This window comes from Notolepis coatsorum (assembly GCF_963971535.1).
Source record: "Notolepis coatsorum genome assembly, chromosome: 7".
NCBI classification, from domain to species: Eukaryota; Metazoa; Chordata; class Actinopteri; order Aulopiformes; family Paralepididae; genus Notolepis; species Notolepis coatsorum.
The window spans coordinates 29595548-29615291 of record NC_140171.1 but is presented as its reverse complement, the minus strand read 5'-3'; the positions used below and the strand labels follow the sequence as shown (position 1 = coordinate 29615291).

At 47.1% G+C, this 19744-nt stretch overlaps 1 protein-coding gene across 2 annotated transcripts in view; it reads right to left on the bottom strand.

The window, feature by feature from the left end:
- The window catches only part of gstcd (glutathione S-transferase, C-terminal domain containing), a 183524-nt gene that overhangs the window by 156214 nt on the left and 7566 nt on the right, over positions 1–19744 (bottom strand). For both annotated transcript variants that reach the window (XM_084317986.1, XM_084317987.1), the window contains exon 3: positions 8891–9352. In XM_084317986.1, coding sequence (XP_084174112.1) covers positions 8891–9352 — 462 coding nt within the window. The remainder of the gene's footprint in view (positions 1–8890; positions 9353–19744) is intronic.

Genomic DNA, 19744 nt, shown 5'->3' with positions numbered 1-19744 from the left:
CTTCATCACTGGAAGTGGGTCAGACTTGTACCCTCAAGTTCCCTACAGTTCCCTACAGTCACGAAAGGATCCGAACCGATTGAAGTTTATGGATACCATGTCTTAAATTCCTCTTACCTTGACAATTAAAAGCCTCCCCAATTTAGAAAACAGTATTCCCATGGCTGGTGTTGATATGCTCCCAAAATGTTGGCGTTTTCCTTTAACCTAGACCAATTAAAGTAATAGTCTGTATTGAGTTAATTGTCATGTACCATACGCAGGGCCGGACTGGGAAAATAATTCATACCGGGAGATATAGTGCGAAATATAGCCCCAATCAGGCCACTTTTTAAGCGGGGGGTTTGGGGGTCCCCCACCCGGACATTTTTTGTTACAAAGACTTAATTTCCTGCATTCTGGTTAATTTTAGTGCATGTGAATCACAAACTAATGAGCCAACAATTGCTTAGTACAATGTACTCTTATGAACCTCAAATAAAACTGTTGTGGCACTAGCAATGCTACTCTCTCCACCTTCAAAAAGAAAAAAGCAAGAGCACAACATATTTTTCTATTTACTATTATAATACAGTTAACCACTCTCTCCACCTATTCAAACAGAGCAAGAGCACAATACCATATTCACTTTACTGATGCACTACCCATCAACAGTAAAAATAGCCCTTTACACAAACATTAAATAATAGACCTTTCATTACAATACTATAATAACAGTAGCCACTGCCAGAATAGTGACACATGTATCGCGTGTGGTGAGCACAGGCATGCATGCACAACGAAGACAGAAGATTGCGTTGTCTCAATCATTTTAACTATAAAATGAGCTCAAAGTATGAGCTCACTGACTGAAATGTCCAACAAAAAGCATCAATTGTCAAATAATATTGATCACATTAACTAGACTAGATGTTTTTGAGGAAATTAGAAAGGGAACAACAACTTAACCCTTGTGTCTGATCAGATTCTTATTTTTTTTGATAACTTTGCAGTTTGCAGTGATTATGTTTGTAGCCAATGTGGCAAAGGTGTGTAATCTTTGAATTATCTTGGAATTATTTTGACTTTCTCTTTCATAAATTGTTTATTCAACTTCAGCCCCAATCATAACCACCACATATTGTTTTTTGTAATGTCATATTTAACAACTCCTTTCAGAAAAGTGTGTGTGCCATCTGCCATTCCATTCGCCGCCTCTGCTGTCAATCAGTTGTATCGCCTGGTCCCGCCTCCACCAATCACAAGCCAGCACGGCTCCATTGGGTGTGTGTGATCCGGTGGAGGGAGAGAAGTCAGATAGTTCTCCAACTCTGTCGCAGACAGTGAAATCCTGGTTGTTCCCCACCCACCTAGGTTATCTAACTATCGCGCCTCACCGCCGCCACACCTAGAAACAATGGCCTGACAAAAAAAATAAAAAATAAAAATATCTGTGCAGGCCAGGCCACCGGGAAAACTCCCGGTGCTCCCGATGGCCAGTCCGGGCCTGACCATACGTCTCTACAACAAACAGTTCATGTGATATGAAAGGGGTGTGGCTTAAGTGTAGGGGCAGAGCTTAAGCATGGGGACGTGGTTAACCTAGACCAATGAAAGAAGTAGTCTGTACTGAGTGGACGTGTGTGCCAGATTTTAAGAAATTCCCTCAAGGTGTTCCTGAGATATTGCATCATGAGAGATGGGACAGACGTGAGGTCACAGTGACCTTGACTTTGGACCACCAAAATTCTTTCACTTCATCCTTGAGTCCAAGTGGACATTTGTGCCAAATTCTAAGAAATTCCGTCAAGGCGTTCCTGAGATATCGTGTTCAAGAGAATGAGATGTACGGATGGACAGGCAGGCGTTTGTACAGACGTAAGGACAGACAATCTGAAAACATAATGCCTCCAGAGAGAGAGAGAGAGAGAGAGAGAGAGAGAGAGAGAGAGAGAGAGAGAGAGAGAGAGAGAGAGAGAGAGAGAGATGTAAAGCCAGGAGGTGAGAGAAGGAAGGAAAGGTCTCTCTGGACTCAGCGGGCTCGACATGGAAAGCAGAGGCTAAAGGAAGGAAGGGTCTCTCTGGACTCAGCGGGCTCGACATGGACAGCAGAGGCTAAAGGAAGGAAGGGTCTCTCTGGACTCAGTGGGCTCGACATGGACAGCAGAGGCTAAAGGAAGGAAGGGTCTCTCTGGACTCAGCGGGCTCGACATGGACAGCAGAGGCTAAAGGAAGGAAGGGTCTCTCTGGACTCAACAGGCTCGACATGGACAGTGGTAGCTGTTGAGAGGAGACACGCTACGTCGAGTGTGAAACTGGAGATCAGTGGAGCACAGCTGACCACCAAGAGCCTCATTGTGAGAACTGGAGTTCATTCCCACACAGTCAAAGACAGTTGATGTGGGCTGAGTGAGGGGGTGAAAGGGAGGGTGGGCCCCCCCACCCCCCTCCTCTCTCTCTTCGCCCACTGGCTGACTGTGAAGCATTACTGATCAATAACACCATGTGTCATCTCTAATGAACTCTGTCCCAACAGCTATAAACCTCCTCAACGAGAGAGAGAGAGAGAGAGAGAGAGAGAGAGAGAGAGAGAGAGAGAGAGAGAGAGAGAGAGAGGAGAGAGGGGGAGATAGAGGGAGAGGGAGAGAAAGGAAGGGAGAGAAAGGAAGAGAGAAAGAGGAAGAGATAGAGAGATAGAGGGGGAGAGAAAGAGACAGGAAGAGGATAGTTAGGTTAGTGTTGTTTTAAATGCTGCTTACTATCGCACATGATGTACACCTTCATTCCCGCAATAAAATTACTGAAGTTTGTGAGCTTGTAAGTGTTGTTTTACATGCTGTCGTGTACTGGTGTGTACTGATGTGTACTAATGTGTACTGTCATGTACTGATGTGTACTAATGTCTAGGGATGGGAATCGAGAATCGGAATCGATTGGGAACCGGTTCCTAATTGTCAGATTCCTGGAATCGCATGCCTCCGTGACTATCGATTCCTCTTATCGATGCCAGGTTTTTTCCGACAGTTGCGCATTTAAAAACAATAACGTTAGCGCCACGCATGTTGCTAACGAATTCTTTTTTGCAATAACGACCTGTTGAATGCAACTACAGTTCAATAGATTAAATTAGTTCTCAAATACATTCTTTTATTTAAGTGTATAGTTAATAAATTTTTTACAGTTTTTGTATTTTTCTCACATGGGGGCTCAACAATAAATGATAAATGACAATCAGAAATGTCAAGTTGCATGTTGTTATTCTAACCAGCTTAGTTCTGTTGCATTTCCAATGTATTTATTTAAATTATAAATGTAGCAGGAATCGATAAGGGAATCGATAAAGAATCTGATCGATAAGCAGAATCGATAATGGAATCGTATTGATAAAATCTGATCAATTCCCATCCCTACTAATGTCATGTACTGATGTGTACTGTCGTGTACTGTTGTGTACTGATGTGTACTGTTGTGTACTGATGTGTACTGTTGTGTACTGATGTGTACTGTTGTGTACTGATGTACAGTACTGACGTGTACTGTTGTGTACTGATGTGTACTGTTGTGTACTGTCATGTACTGATGTGTACTGCCATGTACTGATGTGTACTGATGTGTACTGTTGTGTACTGATGTGTACTGTTGTGTACTGATGTGTACTGTTGTGTACTGATGTGTACTGTTGTGTACTGTCATGTACTGATGTGTACTGCCATGTACTGATGTGTACTGATGTGTACTGTTGTGTACTGATGTGTACTGTTGTGTACTGATGTGTACTGTTGTGTACTGATGTGTACCGTCATGTACTGATGTGTACTGTCATGTACTGATGTGTACTGTCGTGTACTGTTGTGTACTGTAGTAGTGTACTGATGTGTACTGTTGTGTAATGATGTGTACTGTCGTGTACTGTTGTGTACTGATGTGTACTGTTGTGTACTGATGTGTATTGTCGTGTACTGTTGTGTACTGTCGTGTACTGATGTGTACTGATGTGTACTAATGTGTACTGTCATGTACTGATGTGTACTAATGTCTAGGGATGGGAATCGAGAATCGGAATCGATTGGGAACCGGTTCCTAATTGTCAGATTCCTGGAATCGCATGCCTCCGTGACTATCGATTCCTCTTATCGATGCCAGGTTTTTTCCAACAGTTGCGCATTTAAAAACAATAACGTTAGCGCCACGCATGTTGCTAACGAATTCTTTTTTGCAATAACGACCTGTTGAATGCAACTACAGTTCAATAGATTAAATTAGTTCTCAAATACATTCTTTTATTTAAGTGTATAGTTAATAAATTTTTTACAGTTTTTGTATTTTTCTCACATGGGGGCTCAACAATAAATGATAAATGACAATCAGAAATGTCAAGTTGCATGTTGTTATTCTAACCAGCTTAGTTCTGTTGCATTTCCAATGTATTTATTTAAATTATAAATGTAGCAGGAATCGATAAGGGAATCGATAAAGAATCTGATCGATAAGCAGAATCGATAATGGAATCGTATTGATAAAATCTGATCAATTCCCATCCCTACTAATGTCATGTACTGATGTGTACTGTCGTGTACTGTTGTGTACTGATGTGTACTGTTGTGTACTGATGTGTACTGTTGTGTACTGATGTGTACTGTTGTGTACTGATGTACAGTACTGACGTGTACTGTTGTGTACTGATGTGTACTGTTGTGTACTGTCATGTACTGATGTGTACTGCCATGTACTGATGTGTACTGATGTGTACTGTTGTGTACTGATGTGTACTGTTGTGTACTGATGTGTACTGTTGTGTACTGATGTGTACTGTTGTGTACTGTCATGTACTGATGTGTACTGCCATGTACTGATGTGTACTGATGTGTACTGTTGTGTACTGATGTGTACTGTTGTGTACTGATGTGTACTGTTGTGTACTGATGTGTACCGTCATGTACTGATGTGTACTGTCATGTACTGATGTGTACTGTCGTGTACTGTTGTGTACTGTAGTAGTGTACTGATGTGTACTGTTGTGTAATGATGTGTACTGTCGTGTACTGTTGTGTACTGATGTGTACTGTTGTGTACTGATGTGTATTGTCGTGTACTGTTGTGTACTGTCGTGTACTGATGTGTACTGTCATGTACTGATGTGTACTGTCGTGTACTGTTGTGTACTGTAGTGTACTGATGTGTACTGTAGTGTACTGATGTGTACTGATGTGTACTGTTGTGTACTGTTGTGTACTGTAGTGTACTGATGTGTACTGTAGTGTACTGTAGTGTACTGATGTGTACTGTCATGTACTGATGTGTACTGTAGTGTACTGATGTGTACTGTTGTGTACTGTAGTGTACTGATGTGTACTGTCGTGTACTGTTGTGTACTGTAGTAGTGTACTGATGTGTACTGTTGTGTACTGATGTGTACTGTTGTGTACTGATGTGTACTGTAGTGTACTGATGTGTACTGATGTGTACTGATGTGTACTGATGTGTACTGATGTATACTGTTGTGTACTGATGTGTACTGTCGTGTACTGATGTGTACTGTCATGTACTGATGTGTACTGTCATGTACTGATGTGTACTGTCGTGTACTGTTGTGTACTGTAGTAGTGTACGGATGTGTACTGTTGTGTAATGATGTGTACTGTCGTGTACTGTTGTGTACTGATGTGTACTGTTGTGTACTGATGTGTACTGTTGTGTACTGTTGTGTACTGTCGTGTACTGATGTGTACTGTCATGTACTGATGTGTACTGTCGTGTACTGTTGTGTACTGTAGTAGTGTACTGATGTGTACTGTTGTGTAATGATGTGTACTGATGTGTACTGTCGTGTACTGTCGTGTACTGTCGTGTACTGATGTGTACTGTTGTGTACTGTTGTGTACTGATGTGTACTGGTGTGTACTGTCATGTACTGTTGTGTACTGTAGTGTACTGATGTGTACTGTCGTGTACTGATGTGTACTGTTGTGTACTGTTGTGTACTGTCGTGTACTGATGTGTACTGATGTGTACTGATGTGTACTGATGTGTACTGTCGTGTACTGTTGTGTACGGTCATGTACTGATGTGTGCAGCATTGACCTCTCCGTGAACATAGACTGACCAGACGCTGCAAGCTTTTAAATATTTTAATACATTGCTCACAGAATCCTCTCAATGTTGCCTCTCTAAACACCAAACAGGTTTACTAGCTCTATTTTGATGAAAGACTTAAGATATTTGCTCGACGGAATAATTTTTACTTTCATAAATCTGGCGTCAGCGGTCATGGTTCAACGATCTGTTATTCAAAAGTATAATGTTTTCAACGCTGCCCGGCAAACTGAATATCCTTTAGGGAAATAAAGCGTAGCAGTATGGTAGCGTGCCATAACGTTTCTGATGAAACTACCACAAAATTAGTACTTGAATAATAAGTAATTTCATGGTGTTTTTTTGTTGTTGTTTTGTTCTTGATTTATTGTAATGTTTCTTCTTGACTTGTTTAAAGAAGATGTGTCCGGCCCATGGGGACATTAACGTGTGTTGTCGGGCCTTACAAATACATTTGATTTGATTTGATTACTGATGTGTACGGTCATGTACTGATGTGTGCTTTTGTGTACTGATGTGTACTGTTGTGTACTGATGTGTACCATCATGTACTGATGTGTACTGTTGTGTACTAATGTGTACTGTCATGTATTGTCGTGTACTGGCGTGTACTGACGTGTACCATCATGTACTGGTGTGTACTGATGTGTAACGTAACGTTGTGTACTGTGTACTGTTGTGTACTGTCATGTACTGCCGTGTACTGTTGTGTACTGGTGTGTGCTGTTGTGTACTGCCGTGTACTGATGTGTATTGTCATGTACTGATGTGATGTGTACTGTCATGTACTGAATGTGTACTGCAATTCGAAACTGGCCCCCGTAAATGTCCAAACCCCCCTCCCAATGTAGTTTCCGCCCCAGCGTATGTATATATTTTCTGTTAGGATCTCTGTTTAACAGTACTGTATATTTGCATATCTTGTATGTCACAAATGTTACAGTACTGTACTGTATATCTGTATGTCATAAATGTCATGATATATATCTGTATATCTGTATATCTGTATGTTGTGTATGTCATAAATGTCATTATGAATTGAAAATGGGAGACCCTGATGTAAACAAGACGAAAGTCTTTCTCTGGTCTGCATCCCCTTAACAATTGTGTGTATTGAGCCGTACTGTATTGTACCCATTCTGCAATCTGTTAATAAAATGTTCAATCAATCAATCAATCAATACTGTTGTGTACTGATGTGTACTGTTGTGTACTATTGTGTACTGATGTGTACTGTTGTGTACTGATGTGTACTGTCGTGTACTGATGTGTACTGTTGTGTACTGATGTGTACTGATGTGTACTGATGTGTACTGATGTGTACTGTTGTGTACTGTTGTGTACTGTCGTGTACTGATGTGTACTGTCGTGTACTGATGTGTACTGTTGTGTACTGTTGTGTACTGTCATGTACTGATGTGTACTGTCGTGTACTGATGTGTACTGTCGTGTACTGATTTGTGCAGCATTGACCTCTCCGTGAACATAAGACTGACCAGACGCTGCAAGCTTTTAAATATTTTAATACATTGCTCACAGAATCCTCTCAATGTTGCCTCTCTAAACACCAAACAGGTTTACTAGCTCCATTTTGATGAAAGACTTAAGATATTTGCTCAACGGAATAATTTTTACTTTCATAAATCCGGCGTCAGCGGTCATGGTTCAACGATCTGTTATTCAAAAGTATAATGTTTTCAACGCTGCCCGGCAAACTGAATATCCTTTAGGAAAATAAAGCACATCAGTATGGTAGTGCGCCATAAGGTTTCTGATGAAACTACAATAAATAATAATGAATGAAAATAATGATTTGTTGATTTTGGAAAACCGATACCGATATTTTCCGATATTACATTTTAATGCCAATATCGGCCGATAATATCGGTAGGCCGATAATATCGGACATCCCTAATGAAAATAAAGCACATCAGTATGGTAGTGCGCCATAACGTTTCTGATGAAACTACCACTAAATAAGTACTTGAATAACATCGACACACTAATAAGGTTCCTGTGGAAATTACAACCAATCATACAAAATATTTATCCTGCAAAAAATAAATCTTTCCCAAACAAAGTTCACTGTTAACAACTCAACAGCCCACACTGAACACTCCTCATCCGCTGCAGAGCAGAGCTAAATTGTGGGGTTAGTTGAAATTCATATCAAGCTGCTGCATTTCAACAGACTCCAACTCGTTACTGTGTTATCAGCCCATGCCAGGTGGCGGTGGACCACCGTGGAAGAGGCGCTACACCTGTGTGCCAAGTCTGACGCACGCCAGGTTCTGCCCGGCTGCATCTTAAAGAGGAGCTGGGTGTACTTCCTGCTCTGCACGGGACAGAATATCAGTACCAACCACGCATAATTTGACAAGCCATCATAATAATACAAAAGATCAAGTTACCAAGGAGACGGCGGCAAATACACGCTATGGGTTGAAGCTCCAGAACGAGACGGGCTGGTGTGTCAGCGATGTGCGCCGCGCTATCGTTTACCCTGCAGAGCGGAGAGGCGCCACGGTCGGATGGCCACCCAAAACTTGTTGGCGGTACAGATTATGGGCATGCTCTGTGTGTGATATACGTGTGAATAAATATGTGACTACATTAAACACATGGGAGCAGAAACGGGAGCGTCTATTAGGTCACTGTAAAATTGGATGCGTGTTATAAGCCTGGCCATACATATAAATTAGGCTAAGCATTAAATCACAAAAGAAAATAAAGTATAGAGCCACAGGGGTTAGTTCCTGGATGTGGCCCTGGTCTTCAGATGTCCGTATGAGTAATGTTACAACTCCAGGGCACTTACCAGGTACTGATGGATGCAGGGCAGCAGCACCACATCAGTCAGGGTGAAGTATAGCCCCTCTGCAAACACATGCTCCAGAGCAGGCAGGTCTGTCGTCCTCACTTTCCTGATCTCAGAGCTCTCCCTGGTGGCCGCAGGCGGGACTGCGTCCACCGACAGTTTGGCCAGGGCCGCCCGTAGCTCCGGGGCCTCCGACGGCTGCGGCGGATCGGCAGGCCGGGGCCGACGGTCCGGATCCTCCGGGGCCTCCGCTGGCTCACCCTCCTCCGTCTTCCGCTTCTGATGCTGGAGTTTACGTCGGCGTATTTTGTCGTCGTTGTGGACTTTGACAGGCTCGCCTAGTCTCTCCTCCAGGTGCAGGACGGCGGGGGGGAGGTGCAGGGATGGCTCCGCGGGGTTTCGGAGGTGTTCCTCCACAGCGGAGGGGATGCCGAGCTCACAGAGCCTGGTCCACTGGCTCACCTGAGGGATTACACGGGGAGAGATTGTGTCGTCTGGGCCTCAACAAGGGCTTCTCACAGAGAAATGTAGAGGAGCCTTCGTTAAAAATGTCATACTTGAATTATTTAAAAGCATTAAAAATCACATTTCTCCCATTAGGTATTATTTTAAAATGGCCTATATCTTTATATTATAGCAGTACAGTGGATAGTATTAGATTATTATACATCTCAAGCGCCACAAAACTCCACTGAACCTTGAACATATGGAATTAAGGCTGAGTAATGATGAGAGACATTTAATTGCGGAGCACGTGGGTGTATTGTAATCACTCATGTCTTTCTGCGTGTGTGCGTGTGTGTGTGTGTGTGTGTGTGTGTGTGTGTGTGTGTGTGTGTGTGTGTGTGTGTGTGTGTAACCACCATAACTCACACATTTCTTATCCAATTTGGCTCAAGCTTGTCTGATAGGTCACCCAAGGACTTCCACCATTTATTTCTTTACAGGTTGACTTTAAGTGTGGGTGTAAAGCATCTCTTTGAATGCCATTCTAGCTAGTAAGGCACTTACTTCTTTATGAATATTATTGGAATCGGTTTTTACTGCCAGGTGTAGAATCTACATATCTACCCATGCGGTGCTTAACACAAGTGTCAAGTGAACAACGGAATAACTTTAAGATTCAGTACAATGGAAATCGTTTTTCTTTTTTTCATTGCATTTTTTTTTACAGAACGTATGTTGACATGAAATTACCTAAAATGTTACAACCGTTGTTGAAAAGACGACTAAAGCCCTTTGGAAGCCCTTTAATCTTCCTGGATATCAACTAAATCAAGACATTTCAGATATCCAATCTGCTTCCCTTGAAATATTGAATAATAAACACAGGTTACTCCGAGGCGACCATGCAAAATGCCATCGGGAGCAGTTAGGGGTTGAGCAGTTAAGTGTTTTGCTCAAGGAAGGGGCGGCTAGGTGGTGTAGTGGGCAAGGCACTCGCCACCAGTGTGGAGACGCTAGGATTCGCGTGTTCGAATCCAGCTCTCCACATTGTTTTCAGTTTAGCTGGTCGTCCGCAGTAATACACATTGGCCGTATTACGGGGAGGGAAACTGATGGGTGGGGATCGGGCGTTGTGAACAAGCGACTCCTACAAGTCGGTTGGTGCGCCTGCGCAGTAGAATCAGGAAGTGTCGGGGGCAGCGTGAGCCTCCCACGCGTTACTCCTCGACACTGAGAGATCGAGCTGCGCAGGTGAAAAGATGCGACTGCTGTTACCTCAAGTACCGGAGGGGACTTGTGCTATGTATGACTTAGTCCACATTGCAGCCGGCTTGTGGGAGGCAAGAAACAGCGTTCGTGACAGGGGAGGGTTGAATTGGATGATACGAAATTGGGATGGGAGAAAATATAGAAAAAATGGGAGAAAAAGTGGATCAAAAAAAAAAAAAAGTGTTTTGCTCAAGGAAACAAACCGGGAACCTTCTGATTACCAGACAACTTGTGAGGTTTTGTCCGCTGCTCACCAACTTTCTCTGTCTTCTTTAAGCCTACTGTTAGGAATTCCCTACTCACTCTCTCTAGCCCCCACCCTCTCGTTCTTTACTCTCAGTGGCCACACCTGTTCGATTATCAATTACCTCTCGCACCTGTGGTGGCAGGCTAATTAGTTCCCCTGTGGGCTTTAAATACCAGGGCGCTTCCCCTCGTTTCGGCGTGGGGTCGTGTTGTATACTTGCCGAGTCATATTCTCTAAACATCTAGACTCTTTCGGGAGATCCTCTGTCTGCCTATGCTGTTCCATTCTCCGGCGTCGAGATGTTTGCTCCAGCCTTCGCCAGCTGTCGCCGTTGCCTGTGGGGGAGACTGGTCTGCGCTCCCTGTACTTCCACGGGAGGCACCCCAGCGTTCCACTGCAGACCCCCGCGCAGCTGTTCGTCCTGACGCACATCCAGACCAGCGCAGACGCTCTCCAGTCCTCAGCGCGCAACGCGCATCTTCCAAGGACGCTCGAGCTTGGCACGCTCTCCAGACCAGCGCGCAACGCGCATCTTCCAAGAACCCTCGAGCTTGGCACGCTCTCCAGACCAGCGCGCAACGCGCATCTCCAAGAACCCTCGAGCTTGGCACGCTCTCCAGACCAGCGCGCAACGCGCATCTCCTAGACCTTCGAGCTTGGCACGCTCTCCCGACCAGCGCGCAGACGCGCATCTCCTAGACCTTCGAGCTTGGCACGCTCTCCCGACCAGCGCGCAGACGCGCATCTCCTAGACCTTCGAGCTTGGCACGCTCTCCCGACCAGCGCGCAGACGCGCATCTCCTAGACCTCCGAGCTTGGCACGCTCTCCCGACCAGCGCGCAGACGCGCATCTCCTAGACCTTCGAGCTTGGCACGCTCGCCCGACCAGCGCGCAGACGCGCATCTCCTAGACCTTTGAGCTTGGCACGCTCTCCCGACCAGCGCGCAGACGCGCATCTCCTAGACCTTCGAGCTTGGCACGCTCTCCAGACCAGCGCGCTGGAGCGCATCTTCCAGACCTTCGTGCTTTGCACACTTCTCCACGCAGACGCACCCCGATGCGTCTCTCGGTTCCGGTGCGCACTCCAAGTTGTGGCGCACCACTCTGTCCTCGGCTCGGACAGCCGGCTTCCCGGTGGCGACACCCTCGCCACCGCCGCCTGTTCCAGCACCACTCTGTCCTCAGCTCGGACAGTCGGCTACCCGGTGGCGACACCCTCGCCACCGCCGCCTGTTCCAGCACCACTCTGTCCTCGGCTCGGACAGCCGGCTACCCGGTGGCGACACCCTCGCCACCGCCGCCTGTTCCAGCGCCACTCTGTTCTCGGCTCGGACAGCCAGCTACCCGGTGGCGACACCCTCGCCGCCGCTGCTGTTCCTGCACCATTACGCATACGTCTGGGTGAGTTTTGACTGTCTAGATCATCTCCGTTTTCGTGTGTTTCTAACACTGAAGAATTACCACCTTTTTAATCTGACAGTCACTCACCCAGCGTTGTGCCTCTGTTTGTTTCACTTGGATATTATTTTGGACGTTACATCTCCCACTGTGTGTTTGTTCACACCAAGGATAGTATTCTCTTTGTATTTGTTTTGGTACTTTGCTCTTTGTGTATTTTTCACGAAGATACCCTCGCCACCGCCGCCTGTTCCAGCACCACTCTGTTCTCGGCTCGGACAGCCAGCTACCCGGTGGCGACACCCTCGCCGCCGCTGCTGTTCCTGTACCATTACGCATACGCCTGGGTGAGTTTTGATTGTGATGTCACTCACCCAGCGTAATGCCTCTTGCCCTCGTCCCGCTGCTGTTCCTGTACCATTACGCATACGCTTGGGTGAGTTTTGATTGTTAAGTCACTCACCCAGCGTAATGCCTCCTTTTTGTTCTCACTTAGTTAGTAGTTTGGACATTTCATCTCCCACTCTGTTTTTGTTCTCACTTAAGATAGTATTTTTTGGACATTACATCTCCCCCTGTGTGTTTGTCACACGAAGATAGTTTTTACTTGGATAACTTTTGTATTTGGACTAGTCACCTCTCCCTCTCGGCCGCCGTTTACCCACCTCGGAGATCTGCCGAGAGAGTTCAACAGTACGACCCCACCAAAATCGACGACCCCAGCCAGCACAGACGGTGTATGTTGAGTTTGCCTTTTTTTTTCTTGTTCCCTCTAGCTTCCTTGTTAGTCCTGTTTAGCTCCCTTGTTTAGCTTGTTAGTCTCCCCGGTTAGCTCCCCTGTTTGCTTCCCGTTTAGCCCTGTTTGACCCCCCTGTAGCTAGCCATGCCCTGGCGGCTAACCCAGTCCCTCAGCAGAGCCCCTGTCTGCTGGCTTTGCCCCGGCTGCTAGCACAGCCTCTATGTTTATGCAGCCCTTGCTGCTGGCATGGGCCCTGTAGCTAGCCATGCCCTGGCAGCTAACCCAGTTTCCCTCTGCATGGTCCCAGTCTGCTAGCTTGGCCCCGGCTGTTAGCACAGCCTCTATGTTAATGCAGCCTTGCAGCTGACATAGGCCCTGTAGCTAGCCAGGCCCAAGCAGCTAACCCGGTCCCTCTGCATGGCCTCCACTTTTTTGTGTAGCATCCCCACTGCTAGGACTGCCTTTTCGGCTAGCAAGGTCAGTTTATCTCACACTGCTAGGACTGCCCTTCAGCTAGCAAGGTCAGTATTCCCACTGCTAGGACTGCCCTTTCAGCTAGCAAGGTCTGTTTATCTCACACAGCTAGGACTGTCCTTCCAGCTAGCTTGTTCTCTCATGCTGGTCCAGCCCTGTCTGCCAGCCTAGCTCCGGCAGCTAGCGCAGCCTCTATGTTAATGTAGCAGTACAGCTGGCATAGGCCCTGTAGCTATCAGTGCCTTGGCAGCTACCCTTTCCCCCTGCTAGCCTAGCTCGGCAGCTAGCGCAGCCTCTATGTTGATGTAGCAGTACAGCTAGCATAGGCCCTGTAGCTATCAGTGCCTTGGCAGCTACCCTTTCCCTCTGCTAGCCTAGCTCGGCAGCTAGCGCAGCCTCTATGTTAATGTAGCAGTACAGCTAGCATAGGCCCTGTAGCTATCAGTGCCCTGGCAGCTACCCTTTCCCTCTGCTAGCCTAGCTCGGCGGCTTGCGCAGCCTCTATGTTGGTGTAGCGGTACAGCTAGCATAGGCCCTGTAGCTGTCAGTGCCCTGGCAGCTGACCTTCCCTCTGCTAGCCCTTTCCCGGTGCTACCATGGTTACCCCTTAGCTACCCTGCTTGCCCCTCAGTTCCTCTAGACCGGTTCCTCTAGACCAGTTCTCTAGACCAGTTCTCTAGGCCAGTTCTCTAAACCAGTTCTCTAGACCGGTTCTCTAGGCCAGTTCTCTTGGCCAGTTCTCTAGGCTAGTTCTCTGGACCCAGTTCCTCCTGACCCGGTTCCTCTAGGCCCGGTTTTCCTCTAGGCCAGTTCCTCCTGTTGCCCCTCTGCTACCCTAGTTACCCCTCGGCGACCCTGTTTCTTTTGCTAGCCCCACTCTTGTGGTGGCTTCCCCTGCTGGCTTGGCCAGTACCTTTTGTTTTTGTCTTGTTTTGCCCCCTGCCACTCTGTCTGTATTTGTTTTGGGTCGCCAGGTGGCTCCCGTTGAGGGGGGGGTACTGTGAGGTTTTGTCCGCTGCTCACCAACTTTCTCTGTCTTCTTTAAGCCTACTGTTAGGAATTCCCTACTCACTCTCTCTAGCCCCCACCCTCTCGTTCTTTACTCTCAGTGGCCACACCTGTTCGATTATCAATTACCTCTCGCACCTGTGGTGGCAGGCTAATTAGTTCCCCTGTGGGCTTTAAATACCAGGGCGCTTCCCCTCGTTTCGGCGTGGGGTCGTGTTGTATACTTGCCGAGTCATATTCTCTAAACATCTAGACTCTTTCGGGAGATCCTCTGTCTGCCTATGCTGTTCCATTCTCCGGCGTCGAGATGTTTGCTCCAGCCTTCGCCAGCTGTCGCCGTTGCCTGTGGGGGAGACTGGTCTGCGCTCCCTGTACTTCCACGGGAGGCACCCCAGCGTTCCACTGCAGACCCCCGCGCAGCTGTTCGTCCTGACGCACATCCAGACCAGCGCAGACGCTCTCCAGTCCTCAGCGCGCAACGCGCATCTTCCAAGGACGCTCGAGCTTGGCACGCTCTCCAGACCAGCGCGCAACGCGCATCTTCCAAGAACCCTCGAGCTTGGCACGCTCTCCAGACCAGCGCGCAACACGCATCTCCAAGAACCCTCGAGCTTGGCACGCTCTCCAGACCAGCGCGCAACGCGCATCTCCTAGACCTTCGAGCTTGGCACGCTCTCCCGACCAGCGCGCAGACGCGCATCTCCTAGACCTTCGAGCTTGGCACGCTCTCCCGACCAGCGCGCAGACGCGCATCTCCTAGACCTTCGAGCTTGGCACGCTCTCCCGACCAGCGCGCAGACGCGCATCTCCTAGACCTCCGAGCTTGGCACGCTCTCCCGACCAGCGCGCAGACGCGCATCTCCTAGACCTTCGAGCTTGGCACGCTCGCCCGACCAGCGCGCAGACGCGCATCTCCTAGACCTTTGAGCTTGGCACGCTCTCCCGACCAGCGCGCAGACGCGCATCTCCTAGACCTTCGAGCTTGGCACGCTCTCCAGACCAGCGCGCTGGAGCGCATCTTCCAGACCTTCGTGCTTTGCACACTTCTCCACGCAGACGCACCCCGATGCGTCTCTCGGTTCCGGTGCGCACTCCAAGTTGTGGCGCACCACTCTGTCCTCGGCTCGGACAGCCGGCTTCCCGGTGGCGACACCCTCGCCACCGCCGCCTGTTCCAGCACCACTCTGTCCTCGGCTCGGACAGTCGGCTACCCGGTGGCGACACCCTCGCCACCGCCGCCTGTTCCAGCACCACTCTGTCCTCGGCTCGGACAGCCGGCTACCCGGTGGCGACACCCTCGCCACCGCCGCCTGTTCCAGCGCCACTCTGTTCTCGGCTCGGACAGCCAGCTACCCGGTGGCGACACCCTCGCCGCCGCTGCTGTTCCTGCACCATTACGCATACGTCTGGGTGAGTTTTGACTGTCTAGATCATCTCCGTTTTCGTGTGTTTCTAACACTGAAGAATTACCACCTTTTTAATCTGACAGTCACTCACCCAGCGTTGTGCCTCTGTTTGTTTCACTTGGATATTATTTTGGACGTTACATCTCCCACTGTGTGTTTGTTCACACCAAGGATAGTATTCTCTTTGTATTTGTTTTGGTACTTTGCTCTTTGTGTATTTTTCACGAAGATACCCTCGCCACCGCCGCCTGTTCCAGCACCACTCTGTTCTCGGCTCGGACAGCCAGCTACCCGGTGGCGACACCCTCGCCGCCGCTGCTGTTCCTGTACCATTACGCATACGCCTGGGTGAGTTTTGATTGTGATGTCACTCACCCAGCGTAATGCCTCTTGCCCTCGTCCCGCTGCTGTTCCTGTACCATTACGCATACGCTTGGGTGAGTTTTGATTGTTAAGTCACTCACCCAGCGTAATGCCTCCTTTTTGTTCTCACTTAGTTAGTAGTTTGGACATTTCATCTCCCACTCTGTTTTTGTTCTCACTTAAGATAGTATTTTTTGGACATTACATCTCCCCCTGTGTGTTTGTCACACGAAGATATTATTACTTTGTTACTTTGTTTATTTGGACTGTTCTGCATCTGCTCTGTTTGTTCCCTTTTGAATATTAACCCTCTCCTCTGTTCTGCAGAGCGGCCCAGATGTTTTCCCACCAGTCCCCAGTTCCTCCCTGTCCCCAGCCCGCCTCCGCGGGCCTCAGTCCCCTCTGTCCCTAGTTCTCCCCTTCTAGTTCCACCTAGTTCCTGGTCCCAAGTTCTCCCCTTCTAGTTCCACCTAGTTCCTTGTCCCTAGTTCTCCTAGTCCCCAGTTCTCCTGTTCCCTAGCTCTCCTTGTCCCGACATCTCCTAGTCTCTAGTTCCTCTGTTTCCTTTAACCTTCCCCTAGCGTTCCTTTAATGTTTCCCCTAGCGTTCATTAACCTTCCCTTAGTGTACCCTTTTCCAGCCCGCCTCTTAAAGGCACCTAGTTTTTCCCCTCTTGTTATATTCCTGTATTTGTGTTCTCCCTTAAAGGGACAGTGCCCTTTTTTTCCCTGTCTCTCAATAAATATCTGTTTCTTGGCAAACCATCATACCTGTCTTGTGTTGTGCGATTGGGGTCGGTTACAAACCATAACACAACTGCTCTACCTTGTGCGCCACTGTCACCCCTCTGCTCTACCTCGTGCGACTCCGTCGCCCCTCTGTACATACATACATACATACATACATACATACTGATTAACACTACACTCAGTGGTGCTAATTTGTGTATTTTATGTTGTTTAATCACCTGTACACTGTATATTACTATTGTACTTTACTGTAGTGTTACATGTGGATGCCAAACATATTTTCATTGTACTGCACTTGTGCTGTATCATGACAATACATCTGAATGAAAAAATAAATGAATGAATGAATGAATGAATGAATGAATGAATGAATGAATGAATGAATGAATGAATGAATGAATGAATGAATGAATGAATGAATGAATGAATGAATGAATGAAAGAAAACTTTATTTAACAGATTGCAGAATGGGTACAATACAGTACGGCTCAATACACACAATTGTTAAGGGGATGCAGACCAGAGAAAGACGTTTGTCTTGTTTACATTAGGGTCCCGCATTTTCATTTCATATTGACATTTATGACATACTCAACATACATGACATTTATGGCATAGGGACATATAGGTATTTAGTACTGATACATTTGTGACATATACGGTATTCAAATATACAGTACTGTTACTCATAGATCCTGACAGAGTATATACATATGATGGGGAGGGGACTGTACATTAGGAGGGGGTGGGTGGGTGGGAGAGAAATATACATATACGGCGGGGAGAATATATACATGCGGTGGGGAGGAGACTGTCTATTAGGAGGGGGTGGGGGGTTTGGACATTTACGGTGGCCAGTTTCGAATTGCAGCCTCCCGTAGGTGCTCTTTAACACATTGACTGCCACGCTTCTATCCATCAATGTATGATCACTGCCACCAGTCTAAGCCTATGGAGATGTTCACCTTCTTTGCAGGGCTATAACTTTTTTAATTGTATTGCTAAATTGACATTACTATGGCCCATTCAACATCGATTATCTATCGTTCAGGATGTAGGAACGTTATACTTTTTCATTCAATACCGTCTAGAATATAAGTATGTTTTTATCGTTTTCTGCAGTAATTCCTAGAACGCTAGTTATAGGCCTAAACGCATAATATAGATTATTGATTGCAGTTTATTTTCGCGATACACGCTATATTAAAAAATCCAACTGAATACGATCCTAAACGTTATGACTCATCATGCACGGATGAAAGGGGGGGGGGGGGGGGGGGTCGTTTATAATTCCGTGATCGTCAGTAAATGCTTTATGTAGTATGGGTGATATATTGATCAGAGCGGTTTGCATTGAAAAGAATAAACAATCAAGCTGAAAGTAACGTTACTGTCCTCTTACCATTCGCCGATGAGACTGGAGGAAAAATATCCCACTTATTTGACGTCGATCGACTAGATCCATTTCCGGTTTGTATGGCGCAATAAACGCCCAAATCATATCGATTATAGAGTTATGGCAGTGATCCATATACACGGATGTGTGTCTAGAGTCCCGCAACAATATGTGACTGCCGGACGGATTTCCCAGACGAGATCACCAGAGATCCATTTCCGGGTGTAACACGCCCGATCATCCACCAGGCGGCGGTATTGAAGCGTTGCACGGAACCGTGCAGAGTCCCACTGTCTCAGCAGAGGCTGGGTGGCGGAATTATGAATACCATGGCAAAAAAAAAAAATATGATCTCAATAACGTCATACGCCGTGGCTTGGCGGATTTCCCATGACCAGCAAACCCGTCGTACAACGTTATTGGTGGTCAATGTGTTAAGAGCGGTTCTGAATGTGGGTAGGGATTCACATTCCTTTACAGCTTTGGGTAGGGCATTCCACATTGATGTGGCATAATTGCTAAACGTGTTTAGTCCCTTGTTTGAGCCGAATCTGGGTTTAACATGATTTGTTGAGCTTCCTCTGGTGTTGTGGTTGTGGTATTCACTGACCTTTGGGAAGTATTTTGACATGTACATGGGTACCTTAGTTGTATAGTGTATCTTGTAGACCAGGCCCATTGCAAGTTGCTGTACTCTGTCGTCTACTCTAAGCCATCCTAGATTGTCAAAGTGTGCAGGGGTGAGGTGGGTTCTAGGGGTAAGGTCAAGTAGTAGTCTGACTAGTTTGTTTTGTGATGTTTGTAATCTTGTTTTTAGCGCTTTGAGGTGCTTTGGTACCATGAGGTGCAAGCATAGTCGTAGTACCCTTGAATGAGTGCTCCTGCCAGAGTCTTCAGGGTATTCTTGTTTACCAGAGAGGAGATCCGGTACAAGAATCTAGTTCGTTGGTTGACTTTTTTTATTACATTGGATGTCAGAAGGGGGGCTATGTGAGACTGTTGTTCATTGACTACAGCTCAGCGTTCAACACCATAGTCCCCACCAGACTGGTGGACAAGCTGATCGAGCTAGGTCTGAGCTCCGCCCTGAGCACCTGGGTACTGGACTTTCTGAGCGAAAGACCCCAGGCGGTCAGGGTGGGGGGTCAGACCTCCAACACCATCACCCTGAGCATCGGGTCCCCCCAGGGCTGTGTTCTGAGCCCCCTGCTGTACTCACTCTACACACACGACTGTGTGGCCAAGTTCAGCTCCAACTCCATAGTGAAGTTCGCAGATGACACGGTGGTGGTGGGGCTGATCTCGGACAACGACGAGAAGGCCTACCGGGAGGAGGTTGAGGTACTGGAACGCTGGT